Raw genomic sequence first — 21,552 nt, 5'->3', positions numbered from 1 at the left:
GTAGAGTTCTTGAGAGGTTTCTCATACTGAAATATCGTCATTTACTTTATTTGCTACAAAAATTGCCTATCTACTGCAGTAACTGAAAACCAGCAAGGTATCAATTTTCCATGGGCAATGACAACTAAAATTTAGAACTGTAACTTGGAAGAGACTGTAATAAAGAGTTTTTATCTACATAGGTAGTGCAATTCAATACTTTCAAAATACTTTAAATTCAGAGGGTTTCCTGATTTATTTTGCATATTTCTGTATGTTTATTCTTTTTTTCAAATATTACAGAGAGGTATGGGAGTAGAATGAAGATTAAAAAGTCTGTAAAAGGAAAGGTTCTCCTTATGGGACTTCGCATTTTCACAGTGCTCTCTGAAACAGTATTTTCGTGTTTTTATACTGTTTGCCAGGGAAGCAAATAGCTAATAATAGCACTAGATAATATTCTGGATTTATATGTACAACCTCTTGGCCTGCCCTTCTCCTCCTGCCTGATTAGAATTACATTCTGGTCTCTCAGAAGTGGATGTATGCTACTTTGCCACAGGATAGCATGTTAAAACTCTGGTTTGGGACTATTTTGCAACATTTTGGGTTTTGTGGAATGTCAAACACAATGTTTTTTCTTTTGTAGCTTATACTGATCTAGTATTTTCTGACAAGAATCACTCAGAAAACAGGAAAGCATTTAGCTTTGCTAAAAATGTTTGGGAAAGACTGTAAGGGAAACAGTGAGAAACATTTCTGAATGTGTTACGTATGAGTTGTATAAATCCCTAAATGTACATGTTCATTTCTTTTAGTATCTTTAGCTAGCAACAGTAACTTTTGCTGGGAATAATCTAGGTTAAAATCTAACAATATCCTATATAAATTGGCAAGTGAACTTAAATGTCTTGAAGACCTTTTTAAAGATTGAAACAGATTGCCTCTGCTTTTTTTTCGTGCATTAATTTGATGCTAATGCAAGCATGTGGCTGTTACCTTAGGAAAAAAGCAGCTATTCCTTAAAAATTTTATGATATACCCAGGCCCAGGTCTTTTTAATGTTTTGTCGAACTAGACAAGTAATCCTCACTTTTCAACTGCTATTTGTTGGCCCACCCTTTAACAGCCTTCAGATTGTGCTAGTACGTGTTATATTAATGATTTTTTAGTCCAATAAACAGAAGGATTTTTTTAATAGAAATAATTCTGCACTTCTGCTTAAAAAGGATTTAATCTTTGATCATTTGGTAGCCTAGCTAACAGTGGAAGCTGCTAGCTCAAATGACTTTGTGTTCGCCGCAGACTAACCGCGACGGTGCCCGGCGCCCTCCCTCTGCCTCCGGCGCGTCCCGCCGCTCGCAGGGATTCCCGGTCCTGCGCATCGGGCCGCTCGGCACCACTTGTTACCCTGCGGTCCTCGTTTGGGTGCCCGAGGAAGGTCGCTTAGACAGTTTGTTGTAAATAACAGACTTGGATCCAGACCTCCTTAGTTACAGGCTAGGGCATAAACCACAGGATTATTCATTTTCTTTAATAAGAAGAGAGTAATAAAGATAACATTTTTATGAATGAGATATCTATAATCAAAAGCAGAGTCGATGCATTGCAGTTCATTTATAATGATCCAATGATCTGTTGCTTGCATTCTGAAAAGATTATCATCTCAAATATTCACCGCAATAAAACTTGACTTTTAGCTAGCAGTGAGTTGCTTTTTATAAATCACTTTTTATAAAAGGTGGACTTTAAAAACTGTTTTAAATCAATATGACTTTTAACTTTTTGGACAGACTTATGGCTACTATGCTGTATAGCTAGCAAAAAAATTCAATGCAGCCAAACGTGAAGTATACAAGATGATTCAGTTTAGGCATTTTCACCTATTGAAATTACTAGACTGTAAGTGACAAAAAATGTGAAAAACAAAGCCTATAGGGGTTAAGATGTACAATGGCAGGTTTGAGTTTCAGTTAAAGCTGTTGCCATCTATCATATTGTAGAAGACAGGAGAGCATCTTAATGATGGGGGAGAGGGGGTTATGAACTAAGGGCTGTAATAAGTAGTTGTGCTTCATTAGTGTGCTTTCACTTTCTCAGTTTTCTTCTTTTAAATCAAGGTTCGTATTAAGTTTAGCATCCAACAACTGGATCATTTTTGGCTATGATTTTTTTAATGTAAATCTTCTGTTTATTCCTTAAATGAGGAAGAATATTTCAAGTCCTCGTGTGTCACTAAACTTTGAACTAGGACCTTCTTGTCCACGCTACTTGACTCCTTAGGCATGATGGCTGTTTTTTTTCTTTGTATTGTCTGTCTGCTGTGACGTGCGCGCGCACACACGTACACACACTCCTCTGTGATTCTAAGGCTTCTACATTACTTTTACTAGGTCTTCTAGCCCTTTAGAAAGTAAAGTGCTGATCCACACGTCTCAAATTCATTTTTGGACAAAGTTCATTTTTTTGTCTCTGTATCTTCTGAAAGGAATAATCCTATGCCCAAATTGAAAACGGTAAATGGTAAAAATGATGAAATTGCATAATCAAACATTGTTAGCCTGTATCACTTAGGGAGCATAAATCACAGAGCAATATAAATCTTGTAGATTGCAGAACATGATTTATCTTTCCTTACATTTTTTGGAGCTGCTATTTATGAATGAACAGATGTTCAGGAAACCCCAAGCTTTCATTGGCTGTGTTTACAATACATAAAATACCGAAGACAGTGTAGACCCTATTTTACAGAATGATTATTTAAATACTATTTCTTAATTGGGAGATGCAGTGCTTAGTGACATTAATATTTCCCTAGATCTCGTTGGATATCTGAGATGCTTTGCCATAATGTGGTCTTTTCGTTTCTCTGTCATCTTTGAAGAGGTGCCATACCACTTTAAACAGTTCACCAATCAGTCTCATGTGATGGGTTCTCTTTAATCACTTACATTCAGAGAAAGTCAAATATTCCTTATGAAGCCAAAGTAATCTAGCAGAATGTATAGTGTTTGTGCAGCTGGATATCTTATTTATTTGAAGTTCTCAGGGAAATCTCTTCTGACTTTACAGAAAAGATGGAAGAGTAAACAGTAAGAGTGTCCAAGTAATCTGAGCTAGAAAGTCCCTTCTTTTAGAGCAAAGTCATTAAAAAAGTATATTTGCAAGGTCCAAAGAAAATACAGTATATCAAATGCAGAGTACTACATAATGTTTTTTTAGTATTCTCACTTCTTTTACATATATGTATGTGTGTGTATCTATCTATATAAACAAAAAATATACTTGGGTTTTTAATATATTTAATATTCCTGGATAGGTGAGCACAATAGAAGGCTGTTTTCCTGCAAAAGTGATTCATCTGTTTGTTTTTTTGCATTTGACATGTCATTCATCATCATGTTGGCATTCCCCAGGCATGATAACTACATAACTGAATTAACAGTCCTAAAAGCTTTCTTGCGAGAAAGTTATTAAAAATGTGTGTATGCACGCGTATGTGTATGTGCATGTGTATATATATTTATATATATTTATTTGTTTGCATTTCTAGGCTTTTGGGGGGTATCCAGCTGTGATAATGGTAGTGTTCCTAGTTCGTGTTGGTTCTTTCTTCCAGAATTTAGTAAATGTTGATATCTTTTTCTCTCTTGATGAAAATGTGAGGGAGTTTACTGCAGATTGTGTGTGTTATGGATATGAGTGTGATGATGTTCTTTTTTCTAGAGGCAAGACGCAAGCTGCAGGATGTCCCTGGGCCAGCTTGGTGCATTGACTAGATTCCCACATGGAGGGAAGTAGGTGTGTGGTTGATGAGACTGTCTTAGGGAGGGTGTTTAATTTTTCCACTGGATATTCGTTAGTATTTTGTAGTTCAGTAGCTTCCACTATATATCATTCTCTGAGGTTTACTGCCAAAACTAGAGTTGGATCGTGTTAAGATCTGGAGCTTCTTTCTCCTATATTCCTAATGTTTTTACTGGTTTTGTGCCTCCTTTCTAGGAAAGTGTGTATGAGTAAGGGAAGGGAAGAAAGCGGGTGTATTGCTCCAGAACAGTTAATGAAGCCAAAAAATTGTCTTTAATTTTATGTGGGTTTTACAACCAGCATCAGTGTGAGCTGATGTGTGTCCTGCCTCTGCCCTTCTTTTTCTTAACCTACTGCGATAATCCTTAGGTCCTTGCTTTCTCACCTTTCTCTAAAGATGAACGAAGTATGAATGCATGATTATATGTTAAATATCTAGAATGTAATATCTTAAAGTTTTTTTATTGTTTATATGATTGAGTTTTTTTTTTTTTAAGAATAAAGGAGGAAGATTTGACAAAAAAAGTTGCTCGTATTGAATCCATTTGTCAGTTGAAATATGAAAATATTTTGTTATGCATGTTATATGGCCTGATTTTGTATGATTTACTTATGATAAAGTGGCAGAATGCACTCATTCACTTCAGGGGGAAAAGTGACTATAATACTGAGTTTATCGTGCTCAGTTCAGTGTACAAATGCACAGCAAACGAGTCAGTACTTACTCACTTCACAGTAATCTGTATGAGGATTTGTAATCAGAGAATTTGTAGATTTACTTATCTGTTAAAGTTTCCTTGGAGACTTACAAGACTTGAGTTGTTTGGATTTTTCAGTCACTTTATTTTGTTGTTTCTAGGAAATATTTAGACTGGTAGCATCAATTTGCTTTTGGCAAGCAGGATGACAGTAAATAGAAACATCATAGTCAAATTCCATTCATTATTTTAGTGACACCATGTTTTTGCAGTTATTAAATATCACTATGGATATGGCACCATCTTCTATGCATGCCAAAAAAAATCTATAGAGGGTATATTTGAGGAATTTTATTAATTGCAAAAGCATTACATTGAAATGAGATAAAGATAACACTGTTGGATGATGCATCTTATTTAAAAGTAAAGTCATTTTTGGTAGATAGAATTGTTTATCTTGAAAAACAGGACCTACTTGTCCCGAGTGTGCAGGATTGATTTGATAATGCCGTGGACCTCCATCTCTTATAGCACTTCTGTCTTAAGAGCTGGTATTTCCAAAAAATGGTGTTCTCATAAATGTACTACTTCTGTGGGCTGTACTTTCAACTTTAATTTGTTTAAGATGGATATTGCTGTCAGCCCAGAAGAATTGATAGGGAGGTATAGGAGCTGAACCTTGCTGTGAGCTTTCAGACATACCTGTTCCTGTAGGGTACCTATTGCCTGAAATTCACTGAAACTGTTTGGCTCCGCACCAGTCACGTAATACTGCTTGTATATATTGAAGTATAGCATGAATATCAATTAGTAGTAATATGTGCTTAAATGGGAAATCCCCTATTTACAACAAGAACTTGAGACTTCATTTACGGTCTCTTGGATCTCATCTCAAACGGTCGATTTCAAAGCACCCCTAAACTATAAGGAATCAAATATTGGGCTGTTACTGGAGAGGTGCTTTCCTCTTGCTGTAAAACGTATGTTTGCAGACATAGCTTCAGTGTTATAAATGTGTTTAGACATTCATGTCCAGATATTTTTAATGTTGGATCACGTCATTGCTACTGTGCTTTTTCTTTTGTTTCCCCTAGATGACTGTGCAGATATGAATGGCTGGCTAGACACCTAACTGGTTGTGAAAGTATTTACTCATATGTTGAGCACCAAATTTTGTTTACAAAGAGATCTGAAAATCCTTCTTCTGAACTGGCACGTTGTCTGTTACTGATTTTGGTTTGAATGCTATACATAGCCATAGGAAAATACACTGAAGAATATCAAGTTTACAAACTGAAGCATAAGAATACTTGCAAGTGTTGGGATTAAAGTTTTCACTTGAATTTAACCCTTTGAATCTAGGCTTTTTTTTTTTTCCTTAGGGTTACTTTGTCTGTCACTGTAATCTATTAATGAATGTACCTTTTTTTTTTCATTTTGTTGGAAAATTGGAAACACTATTTCTTTACGCTGAACTACATTACTATTAAAATGTTGTCCTGAAATGTCAAACTTACATTATGATGAATACTACTAGTACAAGAAAACTAATTTAGCACTTCAAATAAAACAACTGTCTTGGCAATTTTTTATGATAAAGATTTGGTAACAGCGTCACTTAGAAGCTGCTTGTCTGCTCACGCTGAATAGCGCATCCCAGCCCAAAGAGTGCTGCTGAGCTGCGTTGAATTAAGATGCGAAAGCCGGAGCTGCCCAGGGATGCCAGGCATGCCATGCCGTGCTCCTTGCCCGCACCAGCGAGGCTCCCGTCTGCGGGCCACAGTGTCACACCTGTGCAGCGAAGGAGTTTCCCCACGGAGTTTCCCTAGGAAAAACCTTTGTGTATCGGAGATCACGAGCAGGTGGGCAGGTCTCGGAGCAGCGGGGCACCCAAAAAGTACCTCCACGCTTCCTCTTGTGGCTCCAGGCATGCGTGTGTTAGCATTTGGCTGATAATCTGGTGGCCTGAGTGTAAAAACTTATGATTATTTTCCATATCCTTCCCTGCTGCAAAAGAAAGGCTTTCTGAGAAACACATTTGTTTTGATTTTTGTCAGGATACCATAAGTAAATTGAAAATGAGTTAACTTGCTCTGCTAAGAAGCAAGGTATTACCCAAAGCTCCACGGTCATAGAGCTGGACCGATTCCACTTTCCGTAAAGCGAGCTGAAATATCTCTGCATTTGCACAGAAAGCAATGGCCCTGTGTTCGTGAGAAATGTTTATGGGCCGGGTTCTTCCAGCCCTTTGATGATAAATGTAGGTGAATTTCCAACTTTTAAATGGATTAAAACAAAGTATCAACACAGCTGGCAGTTCCACTTGTGATATAATACTTTTTGTCTCCTTTTGGCTGTTTACGTCTCTAAAGGAAATATTTTATGTAAAGAGTCTTTTTATCAAAACAACATCTGGCCTTATTTTTGGTGGCTAAGTGAAATTGAACATTATTCCATTACATGTATTTTTATTCAAAAGACCTTAATGTGACATCTGAAATGGCCTTTAGCTAAGGCCTGGTTATGCTCTTCAGAACGCAGTCTAGACGGGTGCTTACCTTGGAAAACCAAGCGCGGTGCCTACGTACGCCAGTACAAAACATCCTGGCAGTTTGCTCAGCCTGCAGGAACAGCAATACGTGCTGTGATTAGGTAAACTTGCCTTGAAATGGCAAAGACTTGAAAAATAGACAGTCAGAGTTAGACTGTCAATAGAGCCAGCGTTTATGGTTAGCTGTTAAAAGCTATTTTGAAAAGATCTCTCGTGTTCCCTCCTCTTGATCCTGTTAGGGAGGCCTTGCAGTGCTGCTCTTGCCAGGTTTGCAAAGCTGAGTGGTTACGTTGACCTAATGTCGTCTCCTGCGTGGTACGTGCAGGAACTTCTGCAGCAAGCCCTGCTTGAGCTGCAGAATAGCTGGCAGAGAGGCAATGAACTTTGACTTAAAAATTTAACGTGGGAGAGAATCTGTATCGTGTCCAATAATAAGGGACATGCTATTCCATGTGAATGCGGCTTTCAATAAGGAAAAAAAAATAAGAGAAAGGTTTCACCATAAGAATTTTAAATATATGTAACTATATATTGGCCAAGATTACATCAATGAGTAAATCATAGAGTTCTGTGATAAGAGCCAAATTTGAAGACAGTTGACTGTTATTTTTTAAGATGACTGTTTATGGTCAACAGACCAAATACCCAGTCAACACGCTTGTGAATGCACACGCAGAAGGAAAAAAAATCCAGCCTGTGTTTGCTGTATGAAGAGATAAAATGCTCACAGTTTTTGTTTAGATAAAAATTACTTTTCTTTGAGACAAGCAAATGTAATAGGCTTCAGTGTGAAATGTGCAGTTTCTTCCCAAATTTCAGATGATGTCCATTTTTCCTATGTCTGTTTGTTGCTGGAATTTTCTTTTGAAGTAGAAAAAATATATTTTGAAAGTCTTCAAGGAAAAATGTTGTCTTTTTTCATTCCTGTCCTTTTTTCCTTCAACTTGTAAATAGCTAGAGGAATGATTCTCAAATTCTTAGAAGCGAAAAATCCTTGGATTACAGGCCACGTATAGCCATCTTCAGTCTCACAGGTGACTGTTTCCAAAATTTCAAAGTGGGGCCATACATACTTTGGTGCAAACTGTCTTCCAATTTTAATTATAGTGGATCTTAATGGATGCCAGTTAAATAGGTTTACATATGTGCTCACATTTACCACCATAACTGCATATGGAGCCTATAGCATGAATTAAACTGACAGGTGTTCACTGTTCCTCAGTTCTTCCTTGTATCCACATGCTTTTGAATTATGAATTATATCAGTCCTTAAATCTTTGTTTGTTTTAGAGAAGGTTCTTTTTTTTCCCCCTCTTGGCACACCATACATGCACTAGCAACTGCTGGCAGTTTCAGCTGCATTTAAGGAAATATTGTTGTAAGGCTTTTATGTGCTGTACTTCAATCAGCTAGTGCCAGCAGTATCCCAATAGAAGGACCCTCAGCAGACCATTTTCAGCATTTTGCTGCAATTAAACTCCTCTGGTTTTAGCCCTCAGGCAATTTAGTACCTTTTTACATATGCACATTATGAACTTTTGACCAGGGCCTGGTAGTCATATATTAGATAGCAGCTTTTGAAAGCAGACTTAACAAGTTCCTCAGAGTATTACAGTCGGAGTCAGTTGTGGAAAAGGTAATTTAACCAACTTGCAGTGAGGCCATTCAGAATCTTACTGATGATCCTAAATATGTCTTTTTTTTTCCTTGTTTCCTCTGGAAGCTGGTAGCAAGAGCTCTCAAAGAATGTGATTGATCTTTTATTCAGTAGCTAACGAGGGCTGTGATTCTATTAGTGCTCTACAAGGCAGGGGAACAGTGATTTAATGAAGTGTCTAGTGAGCTGGTCATAGATTTATCCTGTTGTCTCTAATTTGCAGTGCCGTTGTGAGTGTAAAAGAAACTGCACTCACCCTGCCATTAGGCAGGTATTTCCTTAGTAAATTGTTGTAAGGTCAGGTGTAGTTATCTTAGAAAAGGCAATGCCTTACCTCCTCAATGTCTCACGATGACAGCCGCTGCGCTGAGCACTCACTGAAGCGGAAACGTGAAGATCAGAGGTCCGTCTCCAAGTCCCCCTTAGCTGATGCAGGAGCAGATGAACTGCCAAGCAGGACTAATAGAGTCATAATTGGCGATTAGAACTGGAAAGGTGCAATAACATCTTAATACAAACTGGCGTATATTATAGTTAGTGTCAGTTGTTGTAAAGTTACTTGTTAGCCTGAACTAGTTACATTTCCTTCTTTCATTCTCAAAAAATGAGGCAATGCATCCTAATAGTTGCAGTGCAGAAAAAAATAAGAACATTGAAACTTGTGTTGCTTTAAAGTGACATTAGTGCGTCTTTAGTACATTTACTTGGGCATGTAACCTGTCTGTCTTACAGAAATGATGCTGTAAAATTTGCCATAGAACTATAGATAAAATAATCTCATAAATATGCTTTGGTTTTCACTTAATAGTGGCTTTTATTTCTACCTGCGGAAGGGCACTGACCTTTGGTTCTGTTTGTCTTTGCTAAAATGAGATGTTAATTTTGGTGATCCCTATGGTGCTGCAAATCTGTTTTGCACTATTATATTTTTCAGAAAGCTCTGAGTTCAAGTTAGGCAAAATCAGCTACTTTCAGAAGAAGTTATCTTTGGCTGAATTGCTTGATAATGTGCAAAAGTCAATTATGCAATGCATTGCCAGAAATTTCAGTGTTACCTATTTCAATCAAAAAGCAATATTGCAGAATAAAGAAGATAATCTCTTATATGTGGTTCCTTGCTAGATTAACCTAGAACAGTAGATAAATGAATTGGCTTGAGATTTCTGTGGCATTTCCTGATGGCAGCTGGAGAACATCCATGTGCAAAAGTGGTGAAAGCTGCCAATTAGAAATACGACAATCGGAGGTGAGAATGCTAGGGCACTAGTCCAAGCGTGCTTATACGTGTGCCAGTGATAACCCACAAGCCTGCCTGGGGGCACAGCCTCTCCTTCTAGGTTCTCTGCATAGAGGTAGAGAAAAAGTTTCTGCTGCAAAATGCATCAAATCTGATTTAAGACAAACTGCTAAAAAGGAGCAGAGGAGGTGAATGTCAAGCTAGCATGTGATTGTTGCTGCGTATTGGTGATCCTTGCTGGCCTTTCTGTGCAGCAGATGAAACTTGGGTAGGTCAAGCAGCAAAATCAAGAAGACAGTAGCATGATATCTTGCATCCTGATATTATTACAGCATGTAGATCACCAAATAGCTGTCACCTGCTCAGTTGGATGATTTTGTTTTTGCAAAATAAAAATACTTTCAGTTGGATGAACCCCTGAATCCCTCTGAGCTTGACACCCAGTGGGATGTCACCTGGCCCCTCTGTTAAATATACAGCTGCAATTAGTCTACAAAAAGAGATACTGGGCTTTTAAATGAATAGCAAGAGGATTTAGAACTGTAAACCAAACTTTCTAATTTACTAATATTGACACTTGTGTCCCTTACAATCTTATTATAATATTATTCTCTACTGCTCTACCATTTCATCAAAAAGTCTACAATGGAACTAAAAATCTAAGCCTTTTAGCCCATAGATCCTTGCACTTGGTAAATGGCTTATTGTAGATTAGATAATGTGGTTCATAGCACATCCAGATCAATAAAAGGCTAGTCTGAATGTAGTAAAGTGCTCTCAGTCTGATTCTTTTTCGTAAGTACATCTGCCATGAGCAAAGTGAAAATTTTAATCTTTTTGCTTAACTTCATGTCAGAAAAAGGCTTTGCTTAAATTTCTGCATGGTCATTTTGATTTCAGGTAAGTTTATTTTCTTTCTGAAAGAAGATCTATCCCATAGAAATCTGTTTTATTTAAATCAAAAAGAAAGAAATTATATGAAAAGTGATAAAATTCTTCTGTAAGTAAAATTCAGAGCCCAATGCTTCAATGCTCCCATTCATATCCCGCTCTAGAAATGAATCACTAAGAACTCATATTTATTGGCTCCTCTGTGGTCTCTGGGAAATAAGACCTTCTCTTACAAAATTCTTGATCACCAAAAATTGGCAACTTGAGCAACAGATGAAGGTGGAAAATACTTTCATTTGGGAGAACAATGAATGAAATGTTTTGGGGACAGCATGAACGTTTAAATACCAACAGTGGTGGTAATCAAGGCTAGTAGAGGGCCTGGATTCACCTATAATCCTACAAGCACTCTGTGTTTAAGTTAAAGGCTGATCTGTGAAATAATAGTAAGCAATACTAGCACTTAATTTGTTATCTGTAGGTTTCCAGGTTAACAGGGCAGAGCAGTGGAAGGGGAAAATTGCTTCTGTGACAGATATGGCTTTCATCTGTCCCTCCTATTTGAAAAGGTATCTTTGCAACCACAAGAGACAAGGATCTGTTCCTTTTCACAGTTTAACTGAAATAGCACATAAAATGCTGTTGTAGAGAAATGCCTGCAGAGCGTGTTGTGTTCGCCTGTACAGCTTCGCTCTGCTCAGTCCAGCTTTCCCCATACTATGGGGAGTGTGTTCTGGTTTTGAAATTCTCTCACACTTGTGAAGAGCAAATTAGCAGGTTGCGCCGGTAATGTGGATCTGAAATGGAGGATCTGGTTCTCCTTTCTGTATTACTCCGTGGATGCCTCTGTGTTCCTGCGGGTACACAGACACCCCAAGGATATGCACGTTGATATGTGCGGATGCGCCCATGTGATATACACAGATACGGAGAGTTTGCATCCCTTCTAGGTGGGGTTATGTTGGGTGCCTCGAAGAAGTAGGTGGCACCGTGGGAAATAATGGCTGTCTCGGTCTTTAGACTCTCCGTACACTTTTTGGTTCAGAGCAATATTGTATTTTCCTGTTTGCTTCCAGGGCCCCAGCAGCCACAGAAAGGATAAATAGAAGTTAGGAAATGCTAAAATGCCAAGCAGCTGAATTTGGTCGAGATCTTGTCACAATTCACAGATTGCCTAACAGGGGCTTTGAAAGCTATATTCCAAATCTAGTGAAGAGCTTGGGATTTCTTGCAAGCAATAAAGTCAGATTAACTGTAATTGGCTGTAGAGAGACATTCTCAACTTATCATTCCTTGACCATGTTATTGACCAGTATGTGTTCGCCCATGTTGTTAATAATTTATCCTTTGAAAAATCTATATGCATTATAGTCTTTGATCTTCTCACAAATTTTAAAGCTGAAGATGCTATTTTCTTTCCTTTTCCATTTTTTTCTTTTTTTCGTTTAAACAAATTTTAAAAGAGAGCCGAATGGAAAATCATTTAAAAACTTTTCTGTTTATTTTGGTGGGAGAACTTCCAGACAACACCCATCCATGGTAATGAGAACTGTACATTAATACAGTAAAAAAATATATATAAATAAAAAAATCAAGGCAAGCTTACAGTACTCTGTAGATGAGAAATATTTGAAAACAAGACTTAATGCATCTACTAGATTAAAACAGAAATTAAAGACTTTTGAGTAAGAAGAGATCAAAGGCTGTCTTTTCATTGTTCTTTTTATTGTTTATTGACTTCAAAAAGACTTTTTAGTTTAAGCTGACTTTAATGTCTCTTGAATGCTCTTTTGTAAAGTGACTTTGAAAACTCACGGATAATGTCTTCATTAAGTGGGGAAAAATCTTGGTAAAAATACAACTGTAACTTTGCTTTCATTATAATAGAAAGAGATAATGCTTTGCTTAATTAAGGTCTGTTTTCCCTCTGTTCTGGATTTTGCAACAATTTTTTTTGCTTGAAATTAGTGCTGATAAATGCTTGAAGTAGACATTGCTAAACTGAAACTCTTAGTTTTCCCAAGAAGTACCGTAATGTGAGTTCTCTGTCTATATTTGTTAATTAGTTAATCAGAATGTCTTCTTGCGTATACTGGCTATTTTAGGAAACAAAATAAAAATACAAATCCAAAAACATATTCAAATTCTATTAAGCTGTTACTTAATTCTAAAATAAAGCATGGACTTTGTTGTTGTTGGGAATGTAATTTTAGATAGTTCCTTCTCTCCTCCTATTCCCAAATGACTGTGCTTTTCTCACCAATCCCCTGATGCCTTGATGTCTTTGGATTATGTTAATGCGTATATTAATAATGACAGTGTGCTTACAGCAATAAAGATCATAAATGTACAGAGGTAAATTGATAGATTTGGAAAGCTATGCTGAATAATTAAGGCAAGGTCTTTGGCACAGATTTCTCCGTGGAGTACTGTTTATTTTCCCCGGTATACTGAGATTTAAAAATGCGCTTGGGGAAGAGGACTACCCTGACCTTCTCCTTTCCACTGTTCTCTCTTTTGCACATGCTACTGTGAGACATGTTGCATTTAAGTGGAAAGGGAGTTTTCTTGGGTTTCGTGAAGTGCGTGCCATCTGTTGTAAGAAGCTGCATGGATGGCAAGCTAAGTCATTCCTCGTAACAGAAACATATTCTGTTACACAGATGAGTGATCGGCTGTCTTTTGGTTGAATTCTTGCCACAGTTGGTTGAGCTGCAGCCCTGTTTTTTGGTTGGCTCCTGGTCTTTCTGTAGTTGAGATCCACTGACAGTAATTTTACTCACATAGGGGTTGGGTTGTAGTTTTCATTTACCTTGTTTTGGTGTGGGCAACCATGTTTTGGATTTGGCAGTTAAATATGCAGTTGTTCCATCTTGTGCAGTATCTTATTAGATATGTATTAGATCCGATTATAATTCTGCAATGCAAACATCCTTATGGCTCAAATGCTTAACTATTTTTACAGGTGTAATCTTTGTGTGTGGTTTAGAGGATTGCTTACCCACTGAAATGGAGGAAATAAATGCTCTTGAGGATTTGCATTTGGGCCTTATGACTTTGTGGGTCTCAGCTAATTGTTAATAATTCTTACAGCTGCGCAGTGTACACCAGCAAGTGAGGCTGGTCAGCCTTTGAAAATGTAGTGCAGTGTTACCTCCGGTGCTGTTGCAGAAAAATCCAAGTTTGCTTATTTATTTATTTATTTATTTATTTTAGAAGATAGCAGAAAAGTAAGCTGGGACAAAGAAAGTGATAATTAGCAGATAAAATTAAAATAATGTATAATCCCACTTAATCGATTGACTAGTTAATGTGAAGACTATTGAAATTTGCTTGTATATTATACATATGGATGATGCTGTTTAGGTTGTGTTGCCCATCCACATTATGGACATGAAAGGAGCTAGTAACAGAAAGTAACCAAAACTATAAATAAAAGGGAGAGAAAAGAACAAAGAAAACAAAATGATGAATGAGTAAATACCTCCAAATTCCAAGCTCTTTCTTGCAATTATTTTCGCATTGATGTTGTGGTAGGAAATAACACGTGGTGGCTGTACAACGTGGGAAATGTGGTAGTTCTGCGTGTTGTAGATTCGGATCTTCTTGCCATAGGAAACAGTGGGCACCTGTGATACAGAGAGCTTAATCCTTTGCACTGCAGCTGACTTCTGTGCCCAGTGTTTGCAAGCGAAGGAGCCAAACTTTATTCCCTTTTCACTGCTGTGAGTCTTGACGCATATAAAGGCAGAGTTTGGCCCAAGGGTTTGTTTGCATTTTTGGATGCTTTGATTACAGATGTAGTAGTATGAGTGTAGGAAATGTTTCAGAAGGTGAAGCTGTGAGGAAATGTCACTGGCTTCTGCACGTCTTCCTGCCTTCAAAGCAAAACCCAAACAACCAACCCACACCTGGTTTCCTGCCTTGTACCTACAGAAAGCCCACTGTAGCAGTAATGAAAAAAGTGAAAGAAAAGTTGTGATTTAAAATTCAAAGGAGGTTGCAGAACATACCTTACTGAGAAGGTAAGTTCAGCAAAATTAGAGCATTTCAAGAAAGTTTATTTCAGTAGCTATGTATTTCATATAATAAATACCTCATAGCAATGATTCCAAAACTTCTTTGTGGGTTTAATGCTTCTGATCCTTAGCCCCGTTTGCGGGACCTGTTTTCCAGCAGGCGTACTAACCCAGTCTGGAAACCCCGGCAGGAGGTGCAGTACCTTATTTAACCATTTCGGCTTTTTCTTGAGAACTATTTGAAAGAGATATTACGGCCTGTACTCCCCTCTCCAAGATGACTTGAGCTGTCTTGTTATGACATCTAACTCGCGGTTAACTGGTGTGTGTAGGAACAGGGGCCTTGTTAGGAGGGGGGAGATGAGAAGACTGGAAAGAGAGTCGGGGGATTCAGGCAGTGTGCTTTCTTCTGGGTCGGAAGCAAGACCTAGTGTACGCCGATACAGTCCTGTTCATAGACGGCGTGTGTGAGCATAACATGTGAGCTGTCCGAGGCAAAGAAGGTATTCATGGACGTGGGCCCTGTTTGCCTGTTGGCTCTTCAGCAAAACTCTTGCCTAAAATGAGCTGTGATAACATCGAGCGAGCACTGGAGACCTGCCCGTGGAAGAACTGCTATATTTTTGTTTGCCTGGTTTGGGCATCTTGGGGTACTTCCACACTCTCCTTTGTGCTCAGCTGATTTCTCCCTTTCTTTCTACAGCATCCTCTTCCAAATTACTTAGTAGTTGTACACGTATAAAGCACTAATTTGTACCTATATTTCCCTAAATTTACAGCCAAATATTTCGCATCACAGACTTTTCCCTATACCCGTTAACACTCCTATTTACGGCAAATGTCCCTTCCGTGTAACTTTTGGATTTCTAACAATGCTGGTGTCACTTCTTTGGAGGGAGATCGGCGGCAGCACCAGCGTGGAGCAGATTTCCGAGGCTGCAGCCTGGTTCTGTAGGAAAGGGGCGATGACACGGAGCCCGTGCTCTGTCGTCGCTGCCGCACCGTGGCGGCGTGCGCCTGGCTTGGCGGGGGTGGCTGCGTCTCGGCGGGGGTGGCTGCCTCCCGTCCCTGCCGCTGCAGCTCCTCCCTTCCGCGGTGCACGTCCTACCCAAGGAGATCCTAGGAGAGAAAGATGGCTACGATTTTCCCTAGTCATGTATGCCGCACGTGACAGTGCGGATAAGCTGCCTTCCCAGTCTGTTCTCCCCAGGGATATGCGTTTTAATGCTGTGTCCATTTACATCACAGTTGTATTAATTACATTTAATGTAGTTTTGAGCTAAGGTAGCATAACCTTATTTCAGAGAACAGGGCACGTGTGTGTGTTGTAATGAGGCTTGAGTACAATTGATCTATGACTTGGATAAAAGGGATTCTTAAGGGAGTTTGCTGATTTATGTAGAAAACGGATGTCTGTGGCCATTAGGAAACACCAGTTTTTATTTCCTATCAATCTCATGGAAAACCTATGGCAGCAAAATCTCCTGTAATAGTTATCTAATCTGTTAAATTAGAGATTAATGAAATGAAAACATTGCAGAGGAGGAAAATACATTTTTATAAAGTGGACAGTATCAGAAGAACAATACAGACTGTTTGAAAACATATACAACAGCAGTCTCAGGACAACAGAATCATAAATCAGTACACACAAGTGTCGTCTTAATCCATTTCTTGCTTTCAGTATTGCTTATGGGTTTTAAACTGCAAAAACCTGCATGGATATATTGGTTAGTAAATTAATAGAGTAATGGAGCATATAAGACAGATTCAAAGCAGAAGAAGAAATAGAACACAACGTTTAGAATATCAAACAATCATTTTTAGGTTGTTCTTAGAATTTGGTGCAGTTTTAATTTGAATTTTGTTCAAGTATGTGTCTTTATTTTCAGATTTGTAGAGCTCAATAGTGGCTATTTTTTCCAATACATCAGTAAGACCAAAAATCAGAAGAAAGAACTTGTACATTATATGTAACTATGACTGTTATTTATGACAGCTGTGTTTGGAGACCATGAATCTTTCCACTGGAAAAAACAGTATCTTAAATATTTTGAAAGGAAAAAAAATGGGGACAATGTTTCTCCTATCATTTCATTTCTAAGCATCTAATTTTCACTGTGCTCTGTGCGCTCATTTTTCCTCACATCTAGTAAATGCTAGGGGATATAAAACAGAAGGAATTAAAAAAAAAAAAGAGTTGCATTTATCTATACATAAAAAAGAAAAAACTATTGAGGTGACCGTGTGTGTCAGTACATCACTTTATTTCCACACCACCTGCTGCAATTAAAAATGAAATCACCAAGCAGCAAGTACAGTAACTTCATCAACCAGCTGATATTATAATTAATGACTATAGAGTCTCTATTATTGTGTACTTCCAAGGCATCAAGTGGAAAGCTGTCGTAGTGCTTTAAATAATGAAAAAGTTTCAGGCCTTGATAAATGGCTCAGTTGGATGCAGTTTAGAAAGTTGAGAGCATATGCTTCTGTCATTAGAAATGAAGGACCCTCGTTACCCTTGCTATAACTCTTCAGATTCATCTGAAACTCTTTGATCCCCTCGTGTACTTGCACTGTGTTTAAAATGCAAAGGTGTAGAAAAATATGGTGTGCATGAGAAATTCAGCTAGTAGGAAGAAAGATTAAATAAAGCTACTGTTCATTAATGTCTTTGTTTCGAACCTATTGGAAACTATAGCATTAGTCCATATCAACGTGTTTTTTTTGAAATGAGAGTAAACAAACATTTTTCTTTGATTCCTTTGAGATTTTTATTTTAAGAAACAAGTTATTGAAGTCCGGTACAAAAATATATTTCAGAGAATGCTTATGAAGACGTTTAGCTGAAATGACAGCACGGATATTTGTTCCTGCAGTCTGTACTTTGCTTCAACTCAAAAGGGTTCTGCAATGATCCACATAGAATGAGTGTAAAAAATGAAGCACTGATGCAGAAATTGGGGGTATTATTGGTGATACAGATTTAAACAACATCAGCTTTTAACAGGCAGCTCTCTTGGTAAATTAGTTTCCCGAGCAGTGTAGTTTTGTTGTTAAATTTAATCATTTTAACTGAAAACTGACTATTATTTACTTTTCAGTTACCGTTTTACTTCTTCCCCTGGAACTTTTGTATAATGTGTTTGCCTCCGAGGATACTTTATAGTTGAAATAGTGGAATGCTTTGCTTGACAGAGCGTGTTACAGATAGAGAAAATTTTGTCTAATCTCCGACTCTCACGGTTGTCATTTAGCTTTGTTTCATGTATAGGAGCTATATACCAGAAGCATTTTTCAGACCTCTCGTAAAGGAATTATGTTTCTTCTGAAGTACTGAATTAAGGTAACAAAACATATATGTGCATACATACATGAATGCATAGACAGGCCCCAACTGGTTGTCATAGATGGAAGAAGACTTTTTTCTGCATAGCAGAAATAAGACTTTGTTTCTTCATCCCTCTCTTACAAGCATGTGAGATAATACAAAAACTGCTTGCTGTTTTTCCCTTTTGCATTTTATTGCTCAGACTCTGCGTTTCGCTAGCATCCCAAAGCACTGCGCCTGGGCGTCACACGCAAGTACGGAACAGGGAAACGTCCTAACTGAAGAGTTTCTCAGACAGTGGCAAAAACGCACGTTCAACAGTCTGGTGCTACGTTAAGGAGTGAAATGAGAAGAGTGGTGTTTCCACGTATGGAAACAGATGGGAACCTTCTCCCTGTGCGAGGAAGGAGGCTTGTGCTTGTCACCTCCTGCGCTGAGACTGTCCTGCTGCCACAGCAGCGTCGGGAGCCTGTGCTGTGAGCTGATCTCTCGGATTCGTGCTATTTGGTTGCTCTCCCTGCTTCCTTTGGTGGCTGAGCAAAAGGACAGTTGCGTGACCGCTTTGTAACGTTAACCTGGGAATATTTACAAACTCTGTGCGACGGCTTAGGTGGATGCAAATTAAGTGCTGATGCAATGGGTCCATCTCCATGCGTTTCGAAGGTGTACTTGCTCGCATGAGCTGTGAGTTTGTGATAAGTGCTGAATATTAACTAGGATATTTGGACTTTAATATAATGATCTTATATCACCACAGCGTCTTGGCAAATTAGATTAGACCTGAAGGACATGGGACCTGATCCATCTTTAAATTCATGATGTGTGAAAGTTGCACTTCAGACAAGTGTTAGGCTAATTGCTTCCTTAGCTGGTGACTTTAATAAGTTAGAAATATTTATCCCAGCGTGCTAAGTGGCTGCAAGACAGTAGGCTGAGAAGAAAGATAGCAAAGACATTCATAGAAGTAGGTTTTTGCATATATTTGTTCAGAATGTTGTCAGATTGTGCCATTAGATGCCTAGGTTTTTGACATATTTCAGGACTTTTATGCCCTTGCTAGTAATTAAATTAATTATTTATCCATTGTACACAATCCTGAATTACTGTACGGTTAGCATGGGCACTTAAAAGTATAACAACACTTGAAAGCAAAATCCAAGCATAGATATTCCGTAGCACGTCTTACAATCTAAATATTGCTCTTAGTCTAATCGAAGCAGCAAGAGTAGTCACAGCAGTTGATGGACTATTTTTCAAATTGATTTCAAAAATGTATTTAAGGGGATGATCTTCTACTCTAGATTACCTATTGATTTTTAATATGAAAAGCTCATTATATAAGCAGTAACTGCATATAAAAACCTAGCAAACCTTTGCATAAATCCTTTAATTGAATTTCCAGAGCCTGTGGTTCTACTTTTTTTTAATTAAATCTATTTCTTTTTTTAAGTGTTACTGTGTAATTTGCATGCTGTGAAGTGGCCCTGTCCCAGATAAAGTGCCATTGATCCTTATTAAACCTCACCTCTGGGCTTGCTCAAAACTAACTGGAAAAATTAAAGTGTTCATGCTGCAATGCACTTATTGCTTGTGTGATAGGATTATGGAAAAAAGAATAACATTAATTTCCAAGAGAGAATTTATAATGCAAGATTTTATTTTTTCAGTTTGATAATTAATAGCAAAATCATATCCTAAACATAAATCATATTTCAGTCTGCAAAATGCAGTGGTAATTAGGAAAGATAATGTATACTTGATATAAAACCATCCTGTTATATATAAACGATCCTTTGGTGTTTTAATTTTTTTTTAAGTGTTGTTCAAAATGTCCATGGGTTCAGCCAAACAGATTAAGTAGAGACTTTAGCTAAAAAAGAAATCTGTAACTTATACGATATCTTATATTAATAGCTATTTTCATTTTGCTACTTGAGTTTAAAACGTGAAAAATGATAGTCTGCAAATATTCTTGCTAACAATTTATATATTAGAATTATCATAAGAAAGAAAAGTATATAAACTGCAATACTATTTTCTGTTTTTTTAAATATCTAACATTTGTTATTTTAAAGGCAATAAAATCCCCTAAACAAATATTCCTAATCAATAAGAATACAAAATATGGAATATATTAACAGTTATAAAAGTGTTTGTAATATGACTCAAAATGAAGAACACAGCAAGTTATGTATGGTTTAAAGTGTAATCAATTTTGAGGTTGCATATGAGGATATAAATGATAAACACAAGTAGTAGCATTTTTAGTAAAGGCTTTTGCAAAAAATACTGTATTTATGGTCTATTCCATTCTTTTTATAGATCATTAATGTAGGAAAATGAACACAGTGTATCCATCTTCTTAGACCATTTAATATTCCATTAAATGATATTTTTAAATGGAAATATTGAGCTCATTCCCTATGTTTCTTTCTCTAAACACATGCTGTACTGAAAGTGAATGTAAACTGGGCTTCCAGCAGAAGCTGAAGCCGTAGAAGTTATGTTCAGGAGCATTCCGCGTTTGTAGGGGGAAAACAGTAATTTTGTCCACTCTTAGCAGAGAGGACCACTGAATCTGCCATGTTTAGGAAAGCGGTGACTTGCATGCCGGGGTGCCAGCGATGCTAGGCTGGAGCTGCCAGTGGCGCAGCCTCCTTCCTCGGGGGAAGTGCTTGTCTCAGAACATCTCCTCTGTGGAGTAATTAGTGCAACCTGTGTTTTGCACTTTGCCTAGTTAATACAGAACCAGTTTAAATGCTGCTTCCTTGCTCCTCTGAAGCTAAAGTTTAACTCTGTTAGCTGCTTAAATGTATTATGTATTTGCTTTAAAGCTCCTGTATGGCTTTTACATAAACACTACCTTTCTCAAAATCAACCCACCAGTCTGCAAGGAAATGATTTTGCATACTTGTTTCATGTAGCAGTGAGCTGATAACTATAATATAAACTGCATTTTGCTCTGTTTTCAATATGTGCATTTCACAACCCTGCTCCTGTTTCTCCTGCAGGGCAGCTGGTTAAGCCTTGCACTGGCAGTGAGCTTCATATGGGCTGAACTTCATGGCCATGGGGACTCTGCTATAGCTGGGGCCAGGCTGGACCCATGGATCACTTTATCTTTCATACAGCATATAAGATTATAGAGCATCGAGCAACATTTCTTAAAAACAAAATAAACACCCTCTTCCCCCCCCCCCCCCCGAACTCCAAAATATCTGAATCTGTGCGATTTGTGATATTGCATAGGTAAACCCTTCAATAAGAAGTGCTATCACTGGGGTAAGTTGTGCCCGCTAGATGTCTGGATACAAACGCAGTCTATACAAGCATTTTTGTACCGACTGAAAACCTGGATGCTTCTCTGGGTGTTTCTCTG

At 37.9% G+C, this 21,552-nt stretch overlaps 1 protein-coding gene across 11 annotated transcripts in view; it reads left to right on the top strand.

Annotated features, from left to right (window-relative positions):
- WWOX (WW domain containing oxidoreductase) overlaps positions 1–21,552 on the top strand; it is a 524,615-nt gene that overhangs the window by 144,621 nt on the left and 358,442 nt on the right. The window contains exons 9-10 of one of the 11 annotated variants that reach the window (XM_013941161.2): positions 3,706–3,780; positions 5,579–6,000. The exons of 9 other annotated variants lie outside the window; for them this stretch is intronic. In XM_013941161.2, coding sequence (XP_013796615.2) covers positions 3,706–3,780 — 75 coding nt within the window. In that variant the 3' untranslated portion in view covers positions 5,579–6,000. Of the gene's footprint in view, positions 1–3,705; positions 3,781–5,578; positions 6,001–21,552 lie in introns of those variants that run through there. One more of the 11 variants, XM_013941164.2, reaches the window with a different exon arrangement.

This window comes from Apteryx mantelli, chromosome 10 (assembly GCF_036417845.1).
Source record: "Apteryx mantelli isolate bAptMan1 chromosome 10, bAptMan1.hap1, whole genome shotgun sequence".
NCBI lineage: Eukaryota > Metazoa > Chordata > Aves > Apterygiformes > Apterygidae > Apteryx > Apteryx mantelli.
This window is presented reverse-complemented; position numbering and strand designations above follow the sequence as displayed.